At 38.0% G+C, this 24,248-nt stretch overlaps 1 protein-coding gene and 1 long non-coding RNA gene across 2 annotated transcripts in view; one reads left to right on the top strand and one right to left on the bottom strand.

Annotated features, from left to right (window-relative positions):
• LOC141551822 (uncharacterized) overlaps nt 1-24,248 on the top strand; it is a 79,210-nt gene that overhangs the window by 10,339 nt on the left and 44,623 nt on the right. Inside the window, exon 2 of the long non-coding RNA XR_012484973.1 lies at nt 8,342-8,428. This is a non-coding gene — a long non-coding RNA (uncharacterized LOC141551822). The remainder of the gene's footprint in view (nt 1-8,341; nt 8,429-24,248) is intronic.
• Nucleotides 17,724-18,449, bottom strand: LOC141560919 (myosin light polypeptide 6-like). The gene is made up of 2 exons (XM_074299724.1): nt 17,959-18,449; nt 17,724-17,915 (listed from the first exon to the last, which is right to left on the bottom strand). Exons 1-2 carry the CDS (start codon nt 18,388-18,390, stop codon nt 17,889-17,891), a joined length of 459 nt encoding a protein of 152 aa, XP_074155825.1. The 5' UTR covers nt 18,391-18,449; the 3' UTR covers nt 17,724-17,888.

Raw genomic sequence — 24,248 nt, 5'->3', positions numbered from 1 at the left:
TTTCAGGGGTAGAAGAGACTTCAACCTATACCTAGATAATAACATGCCTAAATGTCTGTCCATTCTTTGCTTAAAGATCTCCAGTAAGATTTGGAATGGTACTAAAGTCAGTAATAATATATACCCTTTGACCCTAAAGGTCAAAATACAAAAATATTTCTTGTAGCAGTAGTTTTAACAATAGCAAAGAATTAGAAAGAAAGGGGGTGCCCTTAAGGGTGGGGAATGGTTGAACACATTGTGGTATATTTAATGGAGTATTATTACCCCATGAGTAATGTCAAAAATGAAGAATTCAGAGAAACTTGGGAAGATTTGGAAGAATTGATTCTGAGAGTATTGAGCAGAACCAGAAAACAATTTACAGGATGATAATTTAAAGGCAATCAAAGACTTTAGGACTCTGATTCACAAATCAGACCACATTCAATTGTGACTTCAGGAGAATGTAATTACTTCCTACTTGAAAACTGTCTATTAGATTTTAGATGTGATTAGTATAAAATGCCCAAAGCAGTAAGATTAATTATTTACTATAATTTGGAAATGCATTTACCTACTAGTAAGTTTTGTTTCATATTTCAAAAATATGACATCATGTATGTTATTATTGTGCTTCTAAATTTTTTTCTTACATTGTGAAATTTGAGACTATTTTATTAGAAATGCTGTTAGCCAAACATCTTTTATCTGGATCCTGTTAGATTATAAATTGAGCTTTTAAAAGAATTTGATAAAAATGGGTATTTGATAACTGTTAAATATTTAATGGGGTCTATTTTGTTTTAAAACAATAATAAGTTTATAGAAAGTGAGTTTCACTTGAAAAAAATTTGGCTATAATTTATAAAATTATGAAAAAATATAAGGTGGTTTAAAGCTATAACTTCAACATATTAATGTGAATCAGCTATCAGATTTTTGCTATATGTGTGAAACCCTAGAATGTGGTTAGTTTAAATTTAATAAATGAAGGATAATGAAAGTTAATAGCACTCAAGCCCAAAATTGTGGTTAATGAAATTTTGCTATTTGAAGGCTTTAACTCTTAGAATTTACTATTGTTTTGAGTTTTGATTACAGGTATCTTTGACTTGTCATGAAGTCAATAGTAGAAAATGGGATGTGCTATATATAATCTGAGAACGATGACAGTGGATGTCTGTACCTAAGATAGGATCTTCTTGACTCAGTTTCTTCAGTGTTCTATTTTCTTCCTAAATAGGAAATTTTCCCACCTGCTTACTCCTGAGTCTTGCTTTTGATATTTGGTGACTATATAGTGAGTTGTGATAAAAATCATGTCTAGAATCAAACAGAGCTTAGGGAGTGTTGGGGGTGGTAGCCCCCTTTGATATTCCTTGTTTAATCTCCAACTTCCTTTGGGCTAGTTTTGGTTTTCAGCCCCCATTCTAATGATCTGAAATTCCTTTCTGGGGAGAGACTGAAGGAGATAACAATAGAGAATTTTTGTCTTATTTACAATAATAAGAAAATTCCTGTCTTATTTACAACAACAGAGAATTCTTATATTATTGACAAATATCTCTGGAACCTCTTGGATAACATCTCAGTGCAAACATTGTTTTTATGACTCTAGTTATGTATATAAGGAAGGTTGAAAAATGAAATCTTTGCATTTGGTGTATACCAGCCAATGCCCGTCAACTGACGTCCCCTTGCAGGTCTTCCTGAAGGCCAAATGCCTGTCTATCTCTTTACTATCAATAAAGACTTTGTTTCCATACAGCATTAAGTAGCAAATTCATTTGCTGCCAACCCGGCCCTTGGTTACTTTGGGGAAGGAGGGAGAGAGAGAAAAGGAACTGACCCATCTCGGTTTAGAACCTCAGTTTACTCCTCATCAGGGAGTATATGTTACGTCAGTCTCTGCCCTTGAGCGAATGAATCTTGCCATTGTTATAACTCTAATCCTCCTTTTCCTTTCAAATCAAATTTCTATAATCATAGGACTGGTGAACAGTAGAAATTCCACGAATACAATAATAAACCTATTAATTAATAGACTGACACTGGAACATTTCTGAGTTACTATAGTAGAATGTGAATAAGAAAAAAAAAGCTTACAATTTAAATTTGTATTTGTAGTCAAATTATAATATAAGGATGATATACTCCTAAAGGGAAAAATAGACAAAGTAATAAGACAACGATATAAAGTAAAAGTTTTTAATTAAATGGAATAGTAAAATTTGAGAAAGTAGCAAGATTAGATTGTTTTCTCTAATAACTATAGACATATGTATATGATTGGCTTCCAAATATATCTACCACAAAAATCCAGGTTTTTAGTATGTTTTAGTAACGAGTTCTCAAAATGGATTAAAGATTTTACATGTAAAATTGTATTGCTGATTGTAAAGAAAGTGAAATAATTTTCCCATTTTAAAGTAGCTGATAATTTTAAAAGACAGAAGAATTTTACAAGTTAGAACTATGGATTTGTAAAAGATTCTTCTCTCAGATACAAGATTTAGGTAAAGAAATAGCAAGTGGAATATAAAAAACCCCGAAGACCTTGAGTGGTAAACTGAGGTACTTAGTTTCCTGGAATCTCTAGATTGTCAAGGTGGAACCAGCCATTTAGGGAACCAGCCCCCCAAAGATAAACAAGTGAGGGATTCAGTGACACTTAACTGATTTCTCCCTAGACAAATGCTACAATTGCTGTTCTTGTTATAGCTGATTTGAAGGTTATGGTCAGAGTTTCTCTTCCTAGCTGTTGCCGCCCAGAGCCTCCTTTGCCAGTCTCTGACAGAGGCTGTCCCTGAGAAATCCCTGTCCATAGCAGCATGGAAGGAGAGAGGAGGGCAGAGCATGGGGTCCTCCCTCTCATCCCACAGTGGCAGAAATCAATTATGGCTCTGAGAGATAGCCCCTGCTCAATTTTCTGCTCAAAGGCTCTGGGATGGAAGAGCTTTGAACCATCTCTAATGATTCTATTCCTCCCAGCACCATCAGCCTATCGGGAAGCTAGGCTTCTGAGAAGCCCCCGGGTCCTTATCTCTTCCCTGCCTTTTAGCTCCATGAAATATAGATGGTTGCTGATGTAAGCCTGTCTTGGGAAGTGTATGGGATGGCCCTTTAAGAGGTCTTTGACCCTATGAATAAATTATTTATCCCACCACTCAGCTGCCAATTTTGAGGTTGACTGAGCACTGAGGCCTTCAAAGCAAATAAAACAAAGTTTTTGCTTTCAAGTATTTAGTTAAGGGCAGTTCTGGGTAGGAAGCTAGAGGGAGGTTTCCCAGTCATAATCCAGGTGCTGGGATGAGATGAGAGAGCTCCAGAGGACTGGGATTGTTGGTGGTAGTTATATGTGACTATTGGACTATACTGGGTTATAGCTGCCTGGTGTCCAATTGGGGCTGATGGAGAAAGGTGAATAATATTGGAATATACCCATTAGCTATGGGGAGCCATAAGGCATGTGGGTCAGGGATGGGAAGGAGTATAATATACATTTCTGTTCCTGCCCTGTTGAGACTGTACATCTTTTTATTTCCCTTCACACTTATTAGTCATGTGATCTTAGATAACTCATCTCACCTCAGTCTGCCTCAGTTTCCTCAATTATAAAATGGGCATAATAGCAGCATCGACTTCCTGGTGTTGTTGCAAGGATTAAATGAGATATTTGTAAACCACTTAATGGAGAGTGCCTAGAACAGAATAAGGACTTTATAAATTCTTATTCTCTCCATTAGGACCAACTATATAGCATAATGGCACCTACCTTCCAGGGTTATTTTGAAAATTAGATGAGATAATAATTGTAAAACACTGAGCACAATGCATGGTACAAAGCAAGCATTATATGAATCTTTTGTAGCTGTTTGGTTTCTTTGTAATTTTATTTTAGAGTTTTATTGACAAAGATACTACAGAGAATTTGCTATTTTTTTCCTCCAGGTTACTTTATAGATAAGAAATTGAGGCAAATAGGAGTTAGTGAATTGCCCAGGATTGCACCCAAATAGTAAGTGTTTGAGACTGGATTTGAACTCAAGTGTTCCTGATTCCAGGCCTGGTACTACCTAGCTGCCCTATATAAATCTTATTATTATTATTATTATTATTATTATTCCTTCAATATGACCATAGAGTCCTCACATGCACACTTTTTTTTTCAGGTGAAAACAATTCCATTTATGGTTCAACTAGAGAATGAAAAAATGGAAGGAAAGAAGGAAATAAAGAGACAGAAAAATAAAATAAAATAAGCTAAAGAGAGAAGGAAAGAAAGAAAACAAAGTGAACAAGATAGGAGGAAGGAGGTAAAAGAGAAAAGGAGGAAGAAAGTGAAGGAAGACAAATGGAGAAAAAAGGAAAGATGGAAGGGGAAAAGAATGACTGAAAATAAAAGAGAAGGCAGAATAAGACAGAAATGGGTCTTGGTGATGGAGTTCAGTCATATGATGCATTTTCCTGGGGTCTTGCCACCAGACAGCCTAATAATGTTCCAATGGGTCTCCACCTGTGCTGCTCTGAATTCCCTGTGACAGCTTGCAGCAGCTGGGCCCTGTGGGTGAGCTATCAGTCTCTGCCTCCCAGGAGCTGTGTCTCCCCTGAGCTGGGACCTGATGAACACCAGGGGCTGCTCTGCATGCTAATCCAGTGCAAATTTAACAGTCACAAGTGAGAGTGCCAAGGCTGTGATTTGTGTCTGAGCAGTTTCCAAACTAGGGGCCAGGACTGGTGATAACCCAAGCTGAGGCCAGTGGGAGGCCATCTCTTCCAGTACCCAGCCCCTGAAGAGCCAGCTGGTCCTGGAGCAAAGAGCATGGTATTGGGCAGCGGGAGATCTGACTTTGAATCTCAGCTCGGCTACCCATGCTTGCTTGGGAGACAATTATTGGCCTAGGAGACAATTATATTGACCTAGTTTTCCTTCTCTCTAAAAGCAGATGGCTGAACTTCAATTCCGTGGTTTCGTCCAGCTTGAGATAACTATGAAATTTAAACTGCTTTATTCCCTAGACTGCTGGACCTTAAGAATGAAGAATATCTGAACTTGTTGCCTCAGGCAAATCCAAGGGAGAATGATCTTCCAATTCAGTTCTTTTGTTTCTGGCAGCTAGGGTGTTACTTTAAGGTCTAGCCCTACTTCCCATAAAAGTGACTCTGATTCAAGTACAACTATTAGAAGTGAGGAGACTGGAGGAAAGGGATGAAAAATGCTTTCTGGCATTTGGAGGGCTGCTTTAGGATCAGGAGAAGGATTGGATTTTCTGTTAGTAGTAGTTGGGAGGAAGATTTTGCAAGATAAGCAGAAAAGTTGCAAGCAAGGTGATGTCTGCCAGGGGTATCAAATTCAGAAATGAAGGCCCTTGCAGGCTGCATATTGACCTTGCTTGAAAATGTAATATTATGTATGTTTTACTGTATTTCCATTTCATTAAGTATTTCACAGTTACATTTTTAATCTGCTTTGGGTAATACTGAGAAGTGTCCTGGGTAATGTATTTGATGACTCTGGTGTCCTTGAGTTCATGTTTTATGAGGATCACTTGAAGTTAAAAAAAAAGGAAGGCTTATTTTGAAAAGAGAGAAAGCTCAGGGGTAAGTGATTAATGGTCTTCAAATATTGGAAGGTATGTGTCTTGGGGACCTGGTGTTCTTGAGTACATGTTTTGTGAGGATCAATTGAAGTTGAAGGAAAAGGGGATGCTTATCTTTAAAAGAGTAAACTCAAGGTAATTATTAATGGTTTTCAAGTATAGAAAGGGGTGTGTCTTGGTGAGGAAGAATCTGATATGTTCTCTTTGACCCCAAAGGAGATCACAAAGCTTCTAGACTTGATATCTCAGAAATATTCTGAGAATATTTCAGAACTGCCTCAAGTAGAACATGCTGCCTCAGTGGATGGTGAGGTTCCTTTCCTTGGAATCTTTATTCTGAGGCTGGACAATCATTTGTTGATTGTGTAAAAATGGGAAGGCAGAGAGGGGAGAGATGGAAGGAGAAAACAAGTATACATTAAGTGCCTACTATGTGGCAGCAGGCACTATTCTAAGAATTTTACAAATATTATGTCCAATATTATTCCTTTTTTGGTATATGAGTCAGATCAGATGGCCCTTGTGATCCCTGGCAATTTTAAAGATTCTGTTTCTCTATTTAAGCAAAGACTGCCAAAAAATTAGAGGTCCTTGAAAATAGAATGTATTGACTCAAAAGGTGATAAAAATACTTTACATTTATACGGTCCTTTTAGATTAGCAAAGGACTTCCTTTTAAAACACTATAAAACAGGTGATGAGATGATGATATTTTTATTATTAGGTAACTAAGTAGCACAGGAGATTAGCTATTGAGTCTGGAGTCAGGAAGATCTCAGTTCAAATCCAGCCTCAGACACTTACTAGTTGTGTGACCCTGGGCAAGTCAATTCACTCTGTTTGCCTCAGTTTCTCTGTAAAATGAATTAGAGAAGGAAATAGCAAACAACTCCATTATCTTTGCCAAGAAAACCCTCAGTGGGGTCACAAAGAGTCGGATATGATTGAAATGGCTGAACAACAGTAAAGTTCACCTATCTAGTAAATGTCTGAGGCAGGATTAGAATGCAGCTCTCTATGAGTCTAATTCTAACTTTCTCTCTCTTGTGTGACTTGGTTGCCAATAAGAACAACAAGTTTAGAACATAGTTTATCAGAATATATTTAATTAAAATCACAAGCTGCTTTGATTTTAGATAAGCTCCTCCTTAGTCTATCCTCCTGGCTTTCTTCCTCAGGAAGTTCTAGACTTCCTCAGGAAGTTCCCCAGCAGGGGCCCTCTGGCTGAAGGACTCTCTGCCCTGGGGGGTCAGGGATCCAGGTTCCATCTTTCCCACCCATTGGGACACTGTTCTGGGGTCTTTCCCTCTACAATTCCTTTCATCTGTGGTTTTCTCCTTTTTTTTTGTCAAGTGAATTAAAAAAATGAATTTAAGGAACCTCTTCCTCCTTCTTGCCCTAGCGCTCTGAAGAAATCTCATCTTGGGTGATAAATGCTGTCCCTGTTCTTGCCTCTGTATCCAGGTCTCCAGTTGCTGAGATAGGCTGCCTCTGAGGCAGAGCCCTTATGACATCATTCACCTTTCCCAGAGATCACCAGCCTAGCCTGGGTGGCCACTTGTCATAAAAAGTTTAGTGGGGATTACTGATGCCCAGATTTAGAATCAGAGGGGATTTTAGAGGCTATTCAACCTTTTCCTCAATATCATTAATAAGCATTTATTAAGCACCTATCATATTCCAGCCACTATGCTAAGAGCCAAGGATAAAAAGAAAGGCAAAAACAATTTCTGTTCTCAAAGAGCTCACATTCTAATGGACGAGAAACAACAAGAAAACAACCATGTACAGGTTATATTTTTATACAGTATAAACTGGAAGTCATCTTGGAGGGAAACACTAGCGTTGGAAGGTGGGACGAGAAAGGCCTCTTGCACAAAGTAGACTTTTAACTGAATCTAGATGGGAGCCAGGAAGCAGATGTGAGGAGGGAGAAGATTCCAGACACAGGGATGGTCAGTGCAAAAGCATAGACATAGAAAACTAAAGTTAGCCAGTCAATAAACATTTATTAAACCTATTATATGCTGGGCACCTGTGGTAACTTCTGGAGTTTAAAAAAAGACTAAAGACCATTTCAAGGAGCTTCCAGTTTAATGAGAAGTCTTGTGGTTTACTCAGAGAGTCACATAGCTAGGCAGTGTCTGAAGTAGGAATTGAACTCAGGCCATATTGATTCTAGGTGCGGCAGGCTAGCCACATTATTTCGCCATTCTTCAGGTTTAGGATTGGATGAGACATTTTAAAGTCTCTTCTACCCCTGAGATTTTGTGATTCTCCTGAACTTAATGCCCTGGCAATCAATCCAACACATGCCCAAAATATGACAAAGGGACCAGGGTGAATGAATTTTTAATAGCCAATTGACACTTATTGAAAAAGATGAGCTGTCCTTTAAGCTCTAGATAATGAAGCTCCTTTGGCAATTTATATAGCTCATCTTGGAGGCGGAGGGAGAGAACATCATTTTAATTGCAATACAATATGAATCTCGTGAAGACTTTATAGCTTTGTTTTTAGTTTTATTGTTTGGGAATAAATTTATATCGTTCTTTGTGGGAAGGAGGATTTATATGACAGGCTCTGGAAACTGGAGCAGAATTAGCGATGTCTATGGAGGTTTCCCTCATTGTCCAGAAGTCTGCTCAGGACCAGAGGGAATTCTTGCTTTTCCTTAAACTCAGCTTGCCATTTTCAGTCTCCAGATCTTTATATAAGATGTCTTCTGCACCTATAATATGTTCTCACTTTGCCTTTAGAATCAATCCCTCAAATTTCCTGCCATTCTTCATTTCCACATGCCACTGAGAGCCCATGGGGTACCTGAAGGGTGCCAGTTGGAGATGGTGAGTGTTCAAAACTGCCTTCCCCCTGCTCCCTCCCCAAGCTATCCAGGCCTCATCCCCAACCTTCCTCCTAAAGTCCCCTTACCCATTGCCCATCTTATCAGATAATACATTTTCCTTCCCCATCACCTCCTTTTTGGGAGGCAAAATATCCACCCCATTGACCCTTAGATTCACTCTCCCCCTTCCCAAAGGTAGTCCTCTCAAGGCTTCTCACTCTGTAGGGCAGACCCCTTGATGCAGCTTAAGAACCCCTGGGCCTTGCCATCCACCCTGCTTAGGTGCCCTTTAGACCTCTGGAACTTGCCAACAACTCTGCATCTTAACCTTCCAACATGTAGAATATTCTTCAATTAGACTAGGAATGTCCTGAGATTGATTGATTGCCTTCTTTTTTCCTATGATACATTCATCATTAGCATTTATTCAGCATTTAATGCTAAATGAATTCAGCATTTAGTGCAAAATGAATGAGAAATTTATTGGAACAATCAGAGGCATCTGGGAGGTGCAGTGGGTAGAGTTTTGGAGTCAAGAATCCTAAAATCAGGAAGACCCAAATGCAAATCCTGACCCAGACGCTAGCTGTGGGACCCTCAATAAGTCACTTAACCTCTGCCTTAGTTTCCTTAATTGTAAGATAGAGAAAACAATAACCTGAACTTTACAGGATTATTGTGAGGATCAAACAAGATTATCTCTAAAATGTTTCACATAATTCCTGGCACATAACAAGTGTCTAATTAATGCTTATTCCTTTCCCTTCCTTAGGCTATTTCCTAGGAATGCCCTCTTTTTTATTTTCAAACTCCTCTGTTTATTTGTATCTCCCCAATAGATTATAAGTTCCTAGACAGGAAGGAGGGTAAAGACTTGTTCTTTCTTCCAGGGAACAGGGCCTGCCCCACCAGAAGTACTTAATACCTATTGTTAACACAGTCATCAACCAACCAACTACCAAGGATGTATTAAAGGCTTACTATGAGCTTGGCGCTGTTCTAGGTACTGGAGATATATATATGTACAGATAAAGCTGAATAGTCCCTCCTTCAGGAGCTTACATTCCATAGGAATGACAGCATATACAAAATTTATAGAGTAGATTCAGGGGGCTGCCTCAGATAAGGAGCTCAGCTCTGGGCTACCATGGATCTGAATCCATCCTGCTGGGGAAAGGAGATAACACTGACTCTAAATTGAGATGGGCTCCAGGAGCAGCAGATCTCTCTCTCTCTCTCTCTCTCTCTCTCTCTCTCTCTCTCTCTCTCTCTCTCTCTCTCTCTCTCTCTCTCTCTCTCTCTCTCTTCTCCTTTCTCTCTCCTCTCTCTCCTTTCTCTCTCCTTTCTTTTCTCTTTCACTCTTCTATCACCTTTCCTTTCTGCCCCCTCTTTCTTCTTTCCCCTCTCCTTTCTTTTGCTCTTCTGTCTTCCTCTATGCATTCTCCTTTTCTTTTTCTCTCCTCTTTTTTTCTTCCCTCTCTCCTTCCCCTTTTCCCCCCTCTCCTTTTCTGTTGCTCTGTCTCTTTTCTCTGCCTGTTTTTCTCTGCCTCTCTCTCTGCCCTGTCTCTCTCTGGCTCTCTTTTTCTCTCTGGCTCATTGTCTCTATCCCAGAATTAAACTCTGGGGAAATCTCTAAAGCAAAGCTTAGGTATGGCTCGTGACTAGGGTTCTCCTCCAGAGGTTTAAAATGACACTCCTTCTAGAAAAGGCACTCAGTGTACATGTTTATTTCTTCCAACACAGAAACTATTTAAGACACAAAAGAGAACATTAAGAAATACAGAAACATAAAACATTGAGAATGGCTCATTATACTTATTACACTCTCCAGGGAAGTAAAGCTATTTGAGGGAGCTGTTGAATAAATATTTCAGATATTTTCATAATCACACTGGACCTGTGGAGGCTGAGTAGTTCTCAAGGTCTCCATCTTCTGCTCATGGTTCGAGCTTCCTTTTATTCTTTTAACTCCAGGTTCCTCCTGGAGAGTAGAGTTCTCCCCCCAAGAAGAGAGGAGAAATCTTCCATGCTGCACAGATAAAACCTGACTTATGAACCATCTGAGCTCTCACACCCAGGAGGGGCCTGACAAAGCTAGTTTAACATGGAGGAGTAACCTAGAAATCTCCTTTGAGGTATCTGGGTAGTGCAGTGAGTAGAGCACTGGGCTCAGAGTCATAATACCTGAGTTCAAAACCTGTCTCAGATATTTCCTAATTGTGTGACCCTAGGCATTTCTGCCTGTTTTCTCACCGGAGTTGGACTGACTTTGTTTTCTTCCAGTTCTAAGTATTTTTGTTGTTTAGTCATTTCTGATTATGGCCCCATTTGGTGTTTTCTTGGCAAGGATACTGGAGTGATTTGCTATTTCCTTCTTCAGCTCATTTTATAGGAAACTGAGGCAAACAGATTAAGTGACTTGCCCAGAGTCACCCAGCTCCTAAGGTCTGAAGTCAGATTTGAACTCAAGAACATGAGTCTTCCTGACTCAAGGCTGAACAGCCAATGCACTATAATGCCACCTCAAAGCCCAAGTTCTAAACAGATAAAATCACAATCTTATAAGCCTATGCTTGGGTAAATATTCCCTGCCTATTTGCTGGGAGACAGTATGGTATCCTAGGAAGAGTACTGTTTCTGTAAACAGAGATCATGAGTTCAAGTTCTATGTCCGAATCTCAGTGTCCTCATAAAACGAAACTGTCGGACTGTGTGTTCATTATCTGCCCTAGGTCTGTGATCCTAGAACTTGTTATCATCTTCCATTACAAGGTCCTAAGTCTGTCAGTCAACAAGCATTAAGCACCCACTATCTGCTTATCACATGTGCTAACTACTGGGAACACAAAGAAAGGCAAAAAAGGGTCCCTGCTTTCAAGGAGCTCCCAATCTAATGGGGGAAGCTATTATGTGCAGATAAGACATGTATAGTACAAGTTAAAATAGAAATCTTTGACTCATTAAAACTAATTTCTTAATCAACTAAGTAAGACTACAGGGATCAGGAAAGGCTCCTTAAAGGAGATAGGATTTTAGCAGAGATTTGAAGGAGGCCAGGGGAGCAGGTGGACAATTCTTAGCATGGGAGGGAGACTGTAAAAATGGGAGTTGGAGCATACTGTCATTGTCATTGGATTGCAGAGTACATGATGGGGAGGTATGAAGACTTATCAGACAGGAGGGAGCTGGGTTAGGAAGGGTTTCAGACACTAAATAAGGTGTGATATTTGATCCTGAAGGTGATAGGGGGCTACCTGATAGGAAAGTGACATAGACAAACCTATGCTTTAGGAAAAACATTTGGCAAGTGGATTGGCATGGGGGAGCCTGGAGGCAGCTATTGTAAGAGTCCAGTTTTGAGTCTGTGGGACTGGGAAGGTAATAACAGCTTTGGTAAGGAAGAAGGGAAGAACAATGGATTCAGTTTTTGGTTTGTTGAGATTTTGATGTCTAAAGGGTGTCCAGTTTGAGAGGTCAGTAGGTAGTAAATCATGCAAGAGGGCAGGTCAGAAGAGAGGTTAGATCTGGACAAGTATATCTAAGAGTCACCAGCATTTTTGTTGATGTGTTCAGTTGTTTTTTAGACATGTAGAGTTCTTAGTGACTTAATTTGGGATTTTCTGGGCAAACATATCAGACTGGTTTGCTATTTCCTTCTCCAAATTATTTTACAGATAAAGAAACTAAGGCAAATGGAGCTAAATGATTTGCCCAGGGTTGCATAGCTAGGAAACATCTGATATTGTATTTGAACTCAGAAAGATGAATCTTCTTGACTTCAAGGTTAGCTTTTTATTTACTGTGTCACTTGCCTATCAACAGAAGGATAATTGAGTCCATGAGACCTAATGAGATCACTACTAGACAACTTCATTTCACTTATAACAGTGAGGATCCAGTTAAGTGTACTTACCATAAATGTTCAGCATAGTTTCTTGTATTTCTCTAGTTTAATTCAAGTAGGATTATCCAAAGTTTAATGGGAGTAATTCAAGTCTGAAATATAGAGAAGAGAGCCCACAGACACTCATGGTTTGTAGAATCTATGAATAATGGAGACATGTGTGCTAAAAACAAGCCACAACTCCTGCTATCTCAGGGCTTGGAACACTTTTCTCTCTTTGCAGACTTCTCATGCTGGGTTTCTAGGGTTTGTTCCTCTCCACATTCTGACTTTGGATTGCCAAGGATTATGGTTCTTAAAGATTTGTTGGGTGACTATTTCCCCTAAGATTCTGGCTAGGGGTATGCTGACAGATGTTTAATATTGGTTTTGGGTAGATAGGTGGGTGAATGTATACACAACACACTTTTAAGATTAATTTGAATTATTAACATTTTCTCTTTCTTAAGTCTAGGTAATCACCACCACCACCACCACCAATAACAACAAAAACCCACTTCTGATTTATTATTGCATTTGCATATTTCTGAGGTTCACAATGAAAATTTAACAATGGGTTTTCCAAAATTGCCTTCAGATCTGACTTCACAATACCACTGGTTCTAGGATACTAGAATCAATGATGGATATTTACTCTTAAAACAATAGCTCACACCTCCCTAACCTCCACCTTGGTGTGCTTCATATGAACAATCAGCTAGTAGACTCAATTAACTCTTATCAAAAGCATCTATTCACATTTATGCAAATGGTACAACAAGAATGGTAGTTGTAAAATATCTGCCTCATTAACCTGTATGGGGTGTTCATTTTCCTGCAAATATATAGCATCTATGGGAAAAGTGAGCTCAAACAAAGAATACAATGATAACGAGGCACAGTAATGGAGACATGTGTGCTAAAAACAAGCCACAACTCCTGCTATCTGAGGGCTTGGAAGACTTTTTTCTCTTTGCAGACTTCTCATGCTGGGTTTCTAGGGTTTGTTCCTTTCCACATTCTGACTTTGGATTGCCAAGGATTATGGTTCTTAAAGATTTGTTGGGTGACTATTTCTGTACTCCCGTTTGTCTAGAATGTATCACTGCTTTGGGTTGTGTATAGTGTTTGTTTCCTTCTGTTCAGTGGTTTCTTTCAAAGGTGGTGAATGAAAGGAAATAAATTCTCTTTCTTCTCCCATTGGGGTTTTACTGTAATGCCAGAGAAACAGAGGCAAGACAGAGATTAGTTTTTAATCTTTTTAGCTGAGTGGATGCCCATCAATAGGAGAATGGCAGAATAAGTTATATGAATGTTATAGAATATTATTGTTCTAGAAGAAATGATCGGGAGGGTGATTTTAGAGAAGCCTGGAGAGAATTACATGAACTGATGCTAAGTGAAATGAGCAGGACTAGGAGATCATTGTACATGACAACATCAATATTATAGAATGATCACTTCTGATGAATGTGACTCTTTCTAACAACGAGATGATTCAGACCAGTTCCAATGATCTTGTGATGAAGAGAGCCATCTACACCCAAGGAGAGGACTGTGGGAACTGAGGGTGGATCACAACATAGCATTTTCACTGTTTTTATTGTTGTTCGCTTGCATTTTGTTTTCTTACTCATTTATTTTCTTTCTTTCTTTTTTTTATTTGATTTTTCTTGTGCAGAAAGAGAATTATATAAATATGTTTATACATATTGGGTTTAACATATATTTTAACATGTTTAAAAAATAGAAAAAGTAATGTTAGAAATGTTAAAGCTCAGAATGAGCTAAGGTTGTCAGAGAAAGATGAGGACAGAGGAGGATCAAAGGAAGTTAGGTTCTTTTCTTGTATAGATAGGGTGATTCTAGGAATGATGAAAAGAAAGCAGTTACACTTCAACTTTTATTTTGCTTTTCTCTGAAACAGAATATTTTATATTAATAAATCAATCAGCAATCATTTAAAAAAACAAAAAGAAAAAAAATTGAGAAGAGTTTAGACTAGCCAACTGAATTGAACTCGTGTTCAAAAATAATTTGATTCTGAAGGACTGAAGCCTGGACCTTTTATAGGGGTTTTAGTTAAACAGGATACATACCCTGGGTACACAGTTTTGTAGGAGAACAAAGGCAGATAAGGGAGGTGAAGATATTGGAGGGGATGGATAAGCCATAATTCCAGGAGTGGACTACAGCTTAGTCCTGACAGGATAAGGGTCAAAATAAGAAGGTCAAGGGTAGGAGATTGCAAGGTGGAGACAATACTCAAAAGGAGGGAGAATTATCCCAGCAAGGATTAAGATAAGGCACCTGGAGTTTTATGACTCAATCCTATTTCAAGGCTTCTTTTCTGACTCAATTCTCCAAGTCCTAATGGTAAAGACAAAAAGGGAGGCTATAATAATTTTATTCAGGGCATAATATTACTACATAATTTCTGTAGTGTAGCATACTAGAACCAGCTCATCTGAGCTCTTGATAACTGTTAAATTTTCAGTGTAACTTTTTATAATGCAAAATTGGCAAACTACAAATCAGGGCTTGACTTATTGTTTTATTGACTGTCTGGCCTTAACAAAATAATGGAAAATGTTTTAATAGTGCAGATTAAACTTAAAATCATTTTTTTGGGCAAAGCAATTGGGGCTAAATGACTTGCCCGAGTTCACATAGCTAGGAAGTGTTAAGTGTCTGAGGCTATATTTGAACTCCAGTCCTCCTGATTTCAGGGATGATGATCTTTCCACTACATCATATAGATGTTCAGTGCAAATTAAACTTAAAAGTGACATAAGTTCCTTTTTTTTTTGGAGACAGTTGTTAAACATTACTAGTATACCTTTGACTTTTCAAGCTCATTAGTATTTAGTTAAACCCTGGCTGATTTGTTTTCTTGGCCAGTGTACCTTATAAAGGATCAGGATATGACAACATTTTAATCAGTTGAACTGATAACTGATCTTATACAACAAAAAATGCACACTACATGAAAACTATGGCTTTTCTGAAGTTTTGTAATTGCTTGTGATCCTAGGTATCCAGAACAAGGCACTGAGTACAATAAACACATTAAAAAATATTTGTGAAAGCTGGCATGCTGGGGCATGTCAGTAGTCCATGCTATTGGGGAAAGACAGGAGTTCTGCTAAAACCAATTGGATGTCAGAACTAAGTCTGGTACCAAGATGGTGAATCTGTGAAAAAACTGAACATATCAAAGCTTTCATGATGAAAAGTAATGGAATTAGGAGAGTGAGTGTTGATATACTTTCAGCTTGGGTGAAATAAGGAGACCAGGTCTCAAAAAAGCAAAAATCAAACTAAACAAACAAAAAGCAAGTCCCCCCCAAACCAAACCAAGCTAAACCACCACAACAAACCCCCAATATTTTGTTTGAGTAATTGAACTGAAGGATGCAAGAAAGATGAGTATATATATTTTCCCTCCAAGTCTTCCATACATTTTCTTTGGGGAGATAACATTCTCACATGAAAAACCAGAAAATAATTGTGTTCAACTATTCTTTGCTTATATATTAATTTTTCTAGGATATGAGATTTCATTGTTTTGGTTTTGTTTTCTCTGATGCAGATGGCATTCTTTCTACACCTTTGGAACTTCAGTAGGTGGATCATTCCTTACCCTGCTGCTAACCTGAGCATAAACTTTTTAATTTGTCAAGGCTGTTGAAAATTAGCATTTTCTTAATATTTAGGCCAGTGGGTCTCAAACATTTTTGGTTTCAGGATCCATTTACAATACTTTAATGTTAAAACATTACTAAGGATCTTACCCCAGCCTGGCTTTTTAAAAAATGTGGGTTTTATCTAACAGTATTTACTATATTAAAAATTAAAATATCTTCATATTATTATGAAAATAATTCTGACCTCATCATAAGAATATCAAGAATTTCCCCCCAGAGGTCCCTAGATCAACTATGAGAGAAGCTAATCTAGATTAACCTCCTCTTCTAGTAGATAAAATATAAGCTCAGAATGGGAAACTGACTTATTCTGATATATCCAATTCATGTCAACAAATATTCAGTATTTACTATACACCAGTAGAAACAGATAGAAGTGGATCAGTTCCTACCTCGAAGAAACTTATATTCTATTTGGGGGGAAGTGGGGTGGGTTTATATAGAGGAAAAATATAAACTATTCATGGAAGGCATCAAATATTTCATTTTTATTTTATTTTAAATTTTTTTTTATTATTATAGTTTTTTATTTATGAAACATATGCATGAATAATTTTTCAACAGTTACCTTTGCAAAATCTTCTGTTCCTAATTTTCCCCTCCTTCCCCCCAACTCCTCCTCTAGATAGCATGTAGTCCAATACATGTTAAATATGTTAAAATATATGTTAAATTCAATATATGTATACATATTTATAGTTATCTTGATAAGAAAAATCAGATCTAGAAAGAAAAAGAAAATCTGAAAAGGAAAACAAAAATGCAAGCAAACAGTAGCAGAAAGAGTGAAAATGTTATGTTGTGGTCCACACTCAATTCTCATAGTACTCTCTCTGGGTGTAGATGGCTCTCTTCATTACAGAACAATTGGAACTGGTTTGAATCATCTCATTGTTGAAGAGAGACATGTCCATCAGAACTGATCATTGTGTAGTCTTATTATTGCCGTATATGATGGTCTCCTGGTCCTGCTCATTTCACTCAGCATCAGTTCATGTAAGTTTCTCCAGGCCTTTCTGAAATCATCCTGTTGGTCATTTCTTTCAGAACAATAATATTCCCTAACATTCATATACCACAATTTATTCAGCCATTTTTCAATTGATGGACATCCATTTAGCTTCCATTTTCTAGCCACAATAAAAGGGCTGTCACAAACATTTTTGCATATGTGGGCCCTTTTCCCTCCTTTAAGATCTCTTTGAGTTATAAGCCCAGTAGAAACACTGCTGGATCAAAGGGTATGCATAGTTTAACAACTTTTTGAGCATAGTTCCAAATTGCTCTCCAGAATCGTTGGATTCATTCATAGTTCTATCAACAATGTATCAGTATCCCAGCTTTTCCACATCCTTTCCAACATTCGTCATTATCTTTTCCTGCCATCTTAGCCAATCTGAGAGGTGTACAGTGATAGCAGAGTTGTCTTAATTTTCATTTCTCTGATCAATAGTGATTTAGAGCACCCTTTCATATGGCTAGAGATAGTTTCAATTTCTTCGTCTGAAAATTGTCTGTTCATATCCTTTGACCCTTGATTTCTTATACATTTGAGTCAATTCTCTATATATTTTGGAAATGAGGCTTTTATCAGAACCTTTGAAAGTAAAAATGTTTTCCCAGTTTATTGCTTCTCTTCTAATCTTGTCTGCATTAGTTTTGTTTGTACAAAAAACTTTTTTTTTTTTTTTTTTTTCAGGAGCAAATAGCAAGTTTATTTGGTGAAAGCAGAGAGCAAATAGGCCAAAGAGGACATATGGTGGGGGATGGAAGTAAGGATTTTGGTAACCCTGAAAAACCTTGCTTCAGGGGCAAGAGGATTTTCATACTTAGAAAGTTAGGGGGTTCTTTGTGGAAAGGGAGGGTTGTTTTCAGCCATTCAGCACCATCCGGACCAGCTCCGCCCCATGGGGCCCTTCACCCCGACAGGATATGCCTCACAAACGCTTCATAGTTGATACAACCGTTGCTGTCTTCATGCCCTGCCACCAACACTTCCACTTCTTCTTCTGTCATCTTCTCACCCAGGGTGATGAGGACATGCCGGATCTCAGCCCCCATGACTGTGCCGTTCCCTTCCTTGTCAAACACCCGAAGCCCCTCTACATAGTCCTCATATGTGCCCTGGTCCTTATTCTTTGCTACCGTTTGCAGCATTGGCAGAAAATGTTCAAAGTCCAGCACCTTCACATTCATCTCATCACTCTTGGGATTCCCTAAGACCTTGAGCACCTCAGCGTTGGTAGGATTCTGGCCCAGGGCTCGCATCACATCCCCACACTGGCTGTATAAGATCTTTCCATCCCCTGTTCGGTCAAACAGCTGGAAAGCCTCCTTGAATTCTGCCGTCTGATCTTCCGTGAAGTCACACATCTTGGCCGTGCAGCCCGGTGCTCCTGCCGCCGCCGCTGCTGCTGCGCTATGTAATCTACAAAAAACTTTTTAACTTAATATCATCAAAATTATCTATTTTGTGATCACTAATGATCTCTAGATCTTTGGTCACAAATTCCTTCCTCCTCCACAGGACTGAGAGGTAAACAATCCTGTTCTTCTGATTTATTTATAATCTCATTCTTTATGTCTAGATCATGAACTCATTTTGACCTTATCTTGGTATATGGTGTTAAATGTGGGCCAATGTCTAGTTTCTGCCATACCAGTTTGCAATTTTCCCAGCAGTTTTTGTTAAATAGTGAATTCTTATCCCCAAAGTGGGGGTCTTTGGGTTTGTCAAACACTGGATTGCTATAGTTATTGACTATTTTGTCCTTTGAACCTAACCTATTCCACTGATCAACTAGTCTATTTCTTAGCCAATACCAAATGGTTTTGGTGACCCCTGCTTTATAATATACTTTCAGATCTGGTACAGCTAGGCCACCTTCATTTGATTTTTTTTTTATTAGTTCCCTTCAAATTCTTGACCTTTTGTTCTTCCAGATGAATTATGTTGTTATTTTTTTCTAGGTCAGCAAAATAGTTTCTTGAGAGTTTGATTGGCATAGGACTAAATAAATAAATTAGTTTAGGTAGTACTGTCATCTTTATTTTATTCACTTGACCTATCTAAGAGCACTTGATATTTTTCCAATTGTTTAGATCTGACTTTATTTGTGTGGAGAGTGTTTTATAGTTTTGCTCATATAGTTCCTGACCTTCACTTGGCATATAGATTCCCAAATATTTTATACTATTGACAGTTATTTTAAATGAAATTTCTCTTTGTATCTCTTGCTGTTGAATTTTGTTAGTGATATATAAAAATGCTGATAATTGATGTGGATTTATTTTGTATCCTGCAACTTTGCTTAAGTTGTAGATTATTTCTAATAGTTTTTTAAATTGATTCTCTGGGGTTCTTTAAGTATACCATCATATCATCTGCAAAGAGAGATAATTTGGTTTCTTCATTACTTACTCTAATTCCTTTAATCTCTCTTCCTTCTCTTATTGCCAAAGCTAGCATTTCTAATGCAATATTGAATAGTGATGATAGTGGGCAACTGTGTTCTTATTGGGAATGGTCCCAGTTTATCCCCATTATATATGATGCTTACTGATGGTTTTAAATAGATGCTATTGACTATTTTAAGGAAAAGTCCATTTATTCCTATATTCTCTAGTGTTTTTTTTTTTTTTTAATAGGAATGGGTGTTGGATTTTATCAAATGCTTTTTCTGCATCTATTGAGATAATCATATGGTTTTTGTTAATGTGGTTATTGATATAGTCAATTATCCTAATAATTTTCCTAATATTGAACCAGCCCTGCATTCCTGGTATAAATCCTGCTTGGTCATGGTGTATTATCTGGGGGATGATTTTCTGTAATCTTTTTGCTAATATTTTACTTACAATTTTTGCATCAATATTCATTAGGGAAATTAGTCTAAAATTAAATCTTTCATTTTTAAAAGATAAGGAATCAAAGTCCAGACTCCTAAATGGCTATGGCTGACATTATTTGTCAATATAAAGTAAATGGTTAAAACAAAGAAGTGTAAATAGCAAATAAGCATTTATGAATAAGCCTTTATCATGGCCTCTGAAAAAATGCCTGCCAATTGCCTTTCCTGTGGTTCCATTCACAGGGCTTGTGCCTTCCTACATCATAATTCTCTTCTCTGGACACCAATCATCCAATAAATATGTTATCTCTTTTCCATAAGAATTCTCCAATAGAATCAAATCAAGTCAACAAATATTTATTAAGAGCCTACTTTGTGCCAGGCATCATACTAAGTTCTGGGGATACAAATAAAAGAATGGGAGTCCTTGATCTGAAGGATCTTACTCTTTCATGAGAGAAGATGACATATAAAAGGGAGCAAGAGAGTGTGTATGGGGGAGGTATGGTATGAACACCATGGCCAAAAGACGAACGGCTGATTTGAGCCATTCCTCAAAATGTGGGTTCTGAGAAAAACACCAGTAAGATTGGAGGACTCTGGGATGGAAGGAGAAGACAATTGAGATGAGGTCCAGAAAATGTCAATTCCTTAAGCACAAGGATATTATCACTTTCCTCTTTGTATCTATGGTGCTTAGTATAATTTTGGACATAAAGTGCTTTGTAAATGCTTTTCATTCATTTAAATTTCCCCTGTACTCAGGAGGAGCTCAAGATAAGAGAATAAAAATTGAATTACTGAAGAATAATTTGAAGTGGGGAGAAGAGGAGTGAGCAGTGGTGGTGGTTCAGTGATACCACATTTATCACAACACAAGTTGGGTGCAATCAGCCTACACAATCTCCCTCCCTCACAGACACTGTCCATGTTGTACTTCTATTCTTCTAGTTCCTAAGGGTTTCTCAAAGCTATTTTCTCTTTCTCCAAGCTCATTGGGAACTGAATCCTTCCTTGATCCCATATCCTTTCCATTTCCCCCTAAATTGACTCATTCAAACTCAGAAGGGGCTTTCTCCTACTGGGAATGCAGTTCTGTTATTAGAGTGCATGACTGATAGAGAGAAGAGAAAGCAGATAATATTACATTTTAAGACAAAGTAATATATAGGCTGCAGAGATCCTAATGTATGGTTTGGGAGAGGTGCGCCATTTCCATTTGAATTTGACACTTCGATCTAAAAAATTAAGAAAATAATGGGTCTAAGAAATTAAGAAATTTATGAATCAAGCCTTGATCTGTAGGTTTTAAGTGTAATCGATTCATCTCTTGAGAGTCCTTTGAAATGACTTCAGGATATTATTAGTTAAAAGCCTCCAGGGACATAGCCAATTTTCAACCAGCTAATCCCAAACTCATTTTCTAACTGAGGCAAAGAGAAAACTTGTTCACATTATGTAAAAGCATCTCCAGGCAGCAGTTAGTTTGACACATAATTGACATTAATAGACATATTATCTCGGTTATCTGCCCAATGCTTTCTATGAGTTTGTCAACTGGGGAGGGTGGAATTGATTAAAAACTAGTTGCATCCTTACCCAGGCATAGAGATAGCCTTGCATAAATATGGAAGCTAGAGACAAAATGACATGTACATGAAACAGTAAATAGGCTAAAATGCCTGGGATGGAGAGATTAGTGAGGAAGAATAAAGTCTGGTAAGGTCTTGAAACACTAAGTAGAAGGTTTTGTACTTTCTAGAGCAGAGGGATCTTTTCCTGGGATCTATGAAAAATGTACACACATAGTTGTACGTATATGTGTATGTGTGGATATATATGTATATCCACACATATATACCCATATATATATATGCATACACAAATAATACACAATACACACATACATATTTATATAATACACATACCTATACATACATGTACATACCAATATATATATACATATACATATATGCATTTGTATACATACATATAGAAATACCTACACACCTATATATATATACATATATATAATATATCTCTGTGTGTCTAATTTATACATATATATATATATAATATGATTTGAGAACTGTTTTTCAACATATATGGTTTCCTTTGTAACCTTATGTATTTTATTTTGTATATTCAAAATCATCTGAGTAGGAAGAGGACCATAGGTTTTCTCAGTCTACCAGGTAGAGGGCTCCAGAACACAAAAACAGTTAGAGTCAACAGGAAGACATTGAGCAAGAGGTTTGCATAGTCAAAAGTTTTTCAGAAATAAAAGCAACAACAACAATAATAATAGGGCTAAGATTTATAGGAGGCCTTGCAAAGTGCTTTATAATCTTATTTGACCTTTGCAAAAATCCTGTAAAATAGATGTGTTTTCATTTCCATTTTAATAATAATAATAGCTAACACTTAAGATATGCAGAGCACTTTGCAAATATTATCTCATTTGATCCTAACAACAACCCTAGGAGGCAGGTGCTATTATTATCACCCCATTTTACAGATGAGGAAACTGAGATAAAGAGAGGTGACTTGCCCAAGATCATATTGCTAGGAAGCATCTGAGATCGAATTTGAACTCAAGACTTCCTGATTCTCCAGGGTTCTACCCACTGGCCAAGAGAGATTAAAGATTTTGAACTTATAACTTCCTGACTCCAAGGCTTAGCATCTTAGCTACTCTGTTTTTAAGCCAACATTTATCCCTTCCACATCTTGACTTTCCCCATCATGGATTTGTTGGTTTGGTGTAAGAATGTAAATAAGAAATTTTTGGAAGTTTTATGGAAGTCGCACATTATACCCAAAGGTCAGCAGATGACACAGAAAAAGTTTAGAAACTCAGAAATATGTAATATATATATCTATATCTATCTATCTATCTATATATATATATAGTATAATATTAACATATTTTATTTTTTGAAATAGCATAGTAATTCAGACTTTTTGTGTGATATTAAGGGAGGGCCAAAAAAAATTTATACGACTTTTCCAGATCACAGTAGTCCTGACCTTGCAATGAAGAAGCAATAGCTGTAATTTGTCAGCTGTGTGGAAAAAGAGCTGTTTCTTGTTGTTGTTGTGTTGTTGCTGTTGCTGCTTTGGTGATAGTGGTGATGATTGTGATGATGGTGACTTTTTGTGACCTCTTTTGGGGTTTTCTGAGCGAAGATACTGGAGTGGTTGCCATTTCCTTTTCCAGCTCAATTTACAGATGAGGAAACTGAGGCAAACAGAATGAAGTGACTTGCCCAGAGTCATACAACTAGTAAGGGTCCAAGACTCAGGTCTTCCCAATTCCAAGCTTGGTGCTCTATCCCCTGTGCCCCCAGGCTGCCCCTGGCAAAAGGTTTGGAAAGAGGAATTACTGGAAGTAGAAAGATGAATTAGTAGACTATGCTATTAGTTCAGGGGAGCAGCAATCAGGTCTGTTTGAAGTAGGATGGTAGTCATGTGCATGCAGAGAAAGTGGCATAGGTGAAAGTTGTTGGGAGAAAGCCAGGATTTCCATCCAGCTTCTGTCTCTTGATCTTTTCCCTTCCATTTTGCCAAGCTGTCTCTTCAGGGGCAGCATACCTGAAAAGACTGTCCTATTTCTGTGGCTGGAGTGAACCTGGACTGTGTCTAGTTATGCAGGGCATAATGCCCTGGCTTAGAAACTGTGCGTTGACAAATAGTGCCCCTGGAATTCTGTGTACCTATTGAACTTGGTCTGTTCCATTTACAAAGGATTAATTAGCATGCAGAGCCCTGGCTGGCATCCCTCAGGCCCCTGTCTAAGGACCACACAGCCCATAGGAGGTAGAGATGGATAGCTTACCAGCAGGGCACAGCTGTTGGCTGGCATCGGGACTTGGACCTGTTCACTCTCAGATCAATGGAGTGCCATGCATGGCTACGCCATGCTATTTCCTCAGATGACAGGCACATGTAGCTCTGTGGAATCTGCCAGAGTTGATGATATGTGCCAGTAAACTTTTAGAGCCCACCCCACGAGGAGGCTCTTTAGGACTTTAGGCCTTCTGTCTAAAATCTACTTTGGAATGGGGGGAGAGAATGGAGGGAGGAAAGAAAGGGGGAGGGAATGAAGAGAAGGGGAATAAAAAACATTTGTTAAACACCTACTGTGTTCTGGCTCTGAACTAAGTAAGTTCTTTACAAATGCTCTCTCATTTGATTCTCACAATAATCCTGGGAGTCAGTGATGCTATTATTCCTATTTTATGACTGATAAAACTGAGACAGACCAAGGTGAAATCACAAGGTCACACAGCTAGTAAGTGTCTGAAGCAGAATTTGAACCCAGGTCTTCTGGCTTCCAAGTCTAGTGTCCTATTCATTATAACAAGCTGCACTCATTGC

Source organism: Sminthopsis crassicaudata, chromosome 1, assembly GCF_048593235.1.
Source record: "Sminthopsis crassicaudata isolate SCR6 chromosome 1, ASM4859323v1, whole genome shotgun sequence".
NCBI classification, from domain to species: Eukaryota; Metazoa; Chordata; class Mammalia; order Dasyuromorphia; family Dasyuridae; genus Sminthopsis; species Sminthopsis crassicaudata.
Note: the sequence above shows the minus strand (reverse complement) of the source record. Positions and strands in the feature narration are given on the sequence as shown.

What these genes read in the sequence shown, in the direction of transcription:
- LOC141560919 (XM_074299724.1), bottom strand. Translation starts at nt 18,390, where the DNA reads ATGTGTGACTTCACGGAAGATCAGACGGCAGAATTCAAGGAGGCTTTC. An exon ending in GTATCAACTATGAAGCGTTT is followed by an intron (nt 17,916 to 17,958) that starts GTGAGGCATATC and finishes CATGGGGCGGAG; the next exon opens with CTGGTCCGGATGGTGCTGAA.